The sequence below is a fragment of the Sinocyclocheilus anshuiensis genome, unplaced genomic scaffold, assembly GCF_001515605.1.
Source record: "Sinocyclocheilus anshuiensis isolate Anshui unplaced genomic scaffold, SAMN03320099.WGS_v1.1 scaffold582, whole genome shotgun sequence".
Lineage (NCBI taxonomy): Eukaryota > Metazoa > Chordata > Actinopteri > Cypriniformes > Cyprinidae > Sinocyclocheilus > Sinocyclocheilus anshuiensis.
Window position 1 is genome coordinate 178,004 of NW_015547659.1, and position 5,152 is coordinate 183,155.

Sequence of the window (5,152 nt, forward strand, 5' to 3'; positions counted from 1 at the left end):
GAGCGGCCGGGTCACCGGCTCGGCTCCTCAGCGAAAACCTGAATATGCACTGCATCTGCTGCCTACTTATACTCACGCTGTGATCAGCGGCAGCTGGATGCAATAATTGCATGCCAATGTGTATTGGCTCGTTTAGTTTACACTTGAAGTAGATTGGTCTCTCTAAGCGAGATCCCAATTCGTCGGTCATCCGACGTGACGTCTCCGTTCCCTCCTTCAGGGAACGAGGGTTACCATACGTAACCGAGACGTTCTCACTACTTTATACTGGCAGTAAACGTTCAATTCACTAACACTTAACACTTGCTGATTTGTTTTTTTCATGTCCAGTGAGACCAGATATGTGTAAATAATGTTGATTGATTTGATTTAATGTTGGTTTTAAAATCAGATATGAACACTTGTCATCATATCAGCTTGAATTTTCTCAATGTGTCAATCATCTGCCATTTTCGCCTCAAATCCTGCTACTTTCTCTTTCTGTTAAAGGTCTTTCCTTGCTGCTGAATGGCTTTACTCTCTAGAGCTTTGGACTGTGATTGTCCAGTGGATAGACAGTCCAGACTTGTATTCTTCTGTGAAGAGCCTTCTTGTTGGAAACACCTCAAGATTTTGACAACATAGTTAATGGTCTTTTAAGAAGACCTCACTTTCAAGATGAATGAGGAAAAGGCAGTGGCAAGGTAGTTTCACTTCCATTATTGAAATGATCTATGTGCTCTGAATCAAAGGTCAAAGCATTTGTCAAGAGTACTTGAACACTGAGTTATAATAGTGAGTTTACGGGCACTTCAGTTCCTGTTTAGGAGCTTTCCTTCACTGCTGGCTTCTGTAAAATTCATTTAAGAGCATAAATAAAAGGGCATTAAAAAGGGTCTTAAAAGGACCATGGTGGCATATTTATTACATTATGCAACATAAATTATATGCTCAAACTCAGCATGAAATCAAAATTGAGTTGCTTAGAACTGAAATATATGTGCTACTAACGCCACTAAATAGAATGTGTCAGTCTTCCATTGTTTGGACAAAGAGATATCCCAAGTTCACACTGTTACATCATGAAAAAAATATATCTGAAGGTACCTTTATTCCATAGTCATGGGGAAGTAAATAAACAAATTGATTTAATTAAATCTCAAATTAAATAAAAATCAATTTAGCTGAATTGGTACATTCATGGGTACATTTCCTAATTAAATACTGGATCCGTTTTAAATTAATAGCCAGTTAGACTGTGAAGACACAATCTTCATTTAATAAAACCAGAGCAGAGCAACCTGACGTATCACACTGCTTTATTCTCAATAACAAGAAAAGCACTTAGCACCTCCTGTCTATGCCCAAACAGAAAAATCCTTTCCAGCAATCCTCGAATGTGCAATCACTTTTCATCAGCTTTTTTTTTTTAAACAGAAACAAGTATCATAAGAGACTAGGTTTGTTTATAATACTTAAAAACCCTCAAGTGCTTGCTGATGCTGATAGAACATGAGCCTCTGGTATGTACATGTGTATAGATTAAAGAGTCTACTAAGCATTAGCAGACATAATATGCTGGGGGGAAAATTATAAAAAAATGCATCAGTGTGATATTTAGCTTGAGTATCAAAAACATCCTTCTAAAAAAACGATGTGTGCGTCACAACAATAAAGAGACAGAGGAGTGCTGTAACACATTTTGTTTGTCTGAGTTTCATGCTATATCTCAAACTTTATACTGTATCTTAAAAGTAATGGTCCTTTATTGGCATTGATGGTTCCATGAAGAATCTTTAAAGGAGACATATTATGCCCCTTTTTACAATATGTAATAGAATGTTCACTGAAAGGTTCTTTGTGGAATTTTTTTTTTTTCTTTTTTTTTCTATGGTGTGAAACCACCCTTCACTCTTACAAATAAAGGTTCCAAAAGGGGGGTTTCATAGAGATGCAGCAGAAGAACCATTTTGGGTTCCCCAAAGAACCTTGCAATCAACAGTTCTTAAAATAACATTTTTTTCTTATTGTGAGGATTATTTTAATAATCTAACCTTTTCTCACTTTAAACAACCTTTTGCGCAATGGAAAGGTTCCATGGATGTTAAAGGCTCTTCATGGAACTGTCAATGCCAATAAAGAATCTTTATTTTTACGAGTGTTGTGAAACCTTTATTTTTAAGAGTGTAACATTAACATAATTTTGATACAATTTAAATGAATATATAAATAAACAAGAATTTATTGTCTAATCAAGTTTACTAAAGAATGATTTCACAACTATAGCTCATTTCTAAATAGGCAGTCGTGGCCTAATGTTTAGAGAGTCGGACTTGTAACCCAAAGGTTACGGGTTACTTGCTGCCCACTGCTCTGTCTGTCTCTCTGTGTGTGTGTGTGTGTGTGTGTGTGTGTGTGTTTGTATTTGGATGGGTTAAATGCAGAGCACAAATTCTGAGTATGGGACACCATACTACACGTCACGTCACATTCACTTTCATTTTCATTAAACTGATGATCTTACAACTCACTACACCAGGATGGATGGGCATCTTTAAATAAGACAGCTTTATAATGATAATTTTTAGATATTTTTAAATGTATTAATTTATTTTATATACTGTATATACTTTAAGCAACCTGAGCTTCCAGCCCAAAAGATAAAGCTTGAAGTTCAAAACCCCAAAGGCACCACCTGCAAAAGGTATTTACACCCAGACATGCTGTAAACCATATTCCCCAATCCACTGACTTTACTGTCATATAGAAAAACAGCCCTTGTGTTCAGTTAGAAAGCAACACCTTTTAAATCTGAACTAAATATTAATGGCCACTCTGACGTATAGATCAATGGCTGACTGAATTAACTATTCAATCACATAACAGTTTACTACAGCCATATGTGAAAGTGAAAACTGCAAAATCAATACAGCACATTTTTTTCCCAACATGATCCAGTCTCTCAGTGGGCTTCACTATAGCAGGTTCTCGGACTTCAGAACCCAAAAGGATACTAGCTCCTCGGATGTGTCAAACCAAATCAGGGTCTGTCAGTGACCCCCTCGTGATGTCACATGCATGGGAGACTGGCTGCAGGTGCATTGACCCTATTCTCAGTCTGGAGGAATGATGTCCAACATGGACACAGAGTTGTCAGTCTTAATTTCTGCTGTACAGTGGACAAGTCCGGAGAGTTGCCTTGACATTCGAGTGAAGGAAGTTGCCAGAGCAGTTTAGTACTGACTGATGCTTATTTGACTGAGGAGTGGTATTAAATGAGCAACAACATGGAACATTTATGATTAGATAGGTAGCTGGCATGAAATGTCGTGCAGTGACAGCAGTGCCCTGCAGTTTCTGAAATAGCATTTTTCTAATATTTGTACAATTATAAATGCCATTTTATGTGAATATTCATTTAGAGACTATTTGGAATTTTTGTATTTTTCAATGATTAGTAAAGTGCAAAACCTAAAAGGTGTTTAAAATGGTGGAAATGATTCAAAACAACAACAAAAACAGTTATATCATCTTAAATTATCCGCCTACACTTTCCATACATAAACAAACAATGTGTGGTGTTCGTGCAGCTTGCTTAATATATATATTTAATAAAAATACATAAATTACAAATTCACCTTTGGATATATTTTAGCTTAAATCTGTGTATATTGGTAAATAAATAAATGATACATACATATATACATATAAAATGTTATTTTATGTTACTATATTTTATTACACTTAAGGATGAAATATTTTGATGAACTCCTAGTGGTTCAAACACTGATACTAAATGATTAAACGGGTTGTAGATTCAAACCCCAATATGAGTTGCTTCATAAACCATCACCACTGTGTTCAAGACACTTTGGTTGCTCCAGGAGGATTGTCCCTGTAACAAAGTCACTTTGTATTAAAGCATCACCAAAATGGCTTAGTAAGAAGAAGCCAACCTACTCACCTGTCCACACTGATCACGCACAGCGTCATGATGGATGCAGTGCAGCACATCACATCCATGGCGATGAAGATGTTACAGAAGACCTCTCCAAAAAGCCACTTTCCTCCCGTGAGGTCCGTCACGATCACGAATGGCATAACCACAATAGCCACGGAGAGATCCGCCACGGCCAGAGACACCAGCAGATAGTTAGACGGCTGTCGGAGCTTTTTAACGACGCACACCGCGATCACCACCAGCATATTTCCAATCACCGTCACGGTGGTGATGATGGTCAGCATCATTCCGATGACAATCTTCTCCGCTGTGGTGAAATCGAGTAATTGTTCCTCGCAGGATTTGTTCCACGTGGCCATTGAGATGTTGTAGAATAAGTGTGAGGAACCATTGAGAACTTCCGACGCGACCTCAGGGTGAGTGAACGAGAAGAAATCTAGCGAGCCCGATGAGTTGAACATCATCCCTGCGCCTGATGATGAAGAGCTCGCCAAGAGTGCGCTCCGTGCGCCAAACGCATGCTGAAGCGAGCGCAGGTCTGGGGTGTCTTCCAGGTTTCCAAAAGAACAAAAGGCAAGTTGTACGGATACAGCAACGAAAACTTAAATACACGGGAAGAAGGAGGGCAATCACTGTGGTTTGGCTGTATATTGCGCGCGCTTGGAGAGGCTGTACAGTCCTTGACTTGATGGAAGTGACAGTTCGGTTCTTCATGCGAGGAGGTGTGTGAGAATTGCGCACTCTAGTAGGTTAAACGCGTAACTTTCTCATCAAAGGGAAGCGGTCTCAGCTCCACCTACATTAAGATATTTTTCTGTCTTCTATTTTGCAGGAAGCACAAGAGTACCGCACTTGACTGCTTTGAAACATTCGCTCTCTAAAAGATCTATCTCACTTCAGTTCTCAGGCATTTCACTTGTCAGTTACTGTTTTCTTTATTATTGTTGTAGTTTTGTGCCTTATTGCATAACTACAAGGGAAAACATTGCATATTGCATTTTACTATTTTATTTTTGGACAACTTATATTTGGACAGTGGAAAGAGGCGAATAATAAATAATAATATCGCCCATACAATCTTTCAGATATCACTAAAAGGTGTTTTGAAAGAGCACATCTGTCTCAGTGAGGGCTGTTTATAGAAAGCCCTGTTTATAGCGAACAAAGACAATCAATTTCAATAAAGCTGCGATTTCCGAAGAGCAACTGCAA

General features: G+C 38.3%; 1 protein-coding gene across 1 annotated transcript in view; it reads right to left on the reverse strand.

Moving 5' to 3' along the window:
• Nucleotides 1-4,784, reverse strand: part of LOC107702213 (5-hydroxytryptamine receptor 7-like) — a 39,008-nt gene extending 34,224 nt beyond the window's left edge. The window contains exon 1 of the mRNA XM_016504457.1: nucleotides 3,944-4,784. Within this exon, the coding sequence (XP_016359943.1) occupies nucleotides 3,944-4,404 (461 nt within the window). The 5' untranslated portion in view covers nucleotides 4,405-4,784. The remainder of the gene's footprint in view (nucleotides 1-3,943) is intronic.
• Nucleotides 4,785-5,152: the final 368 nt, after the last annotated feature.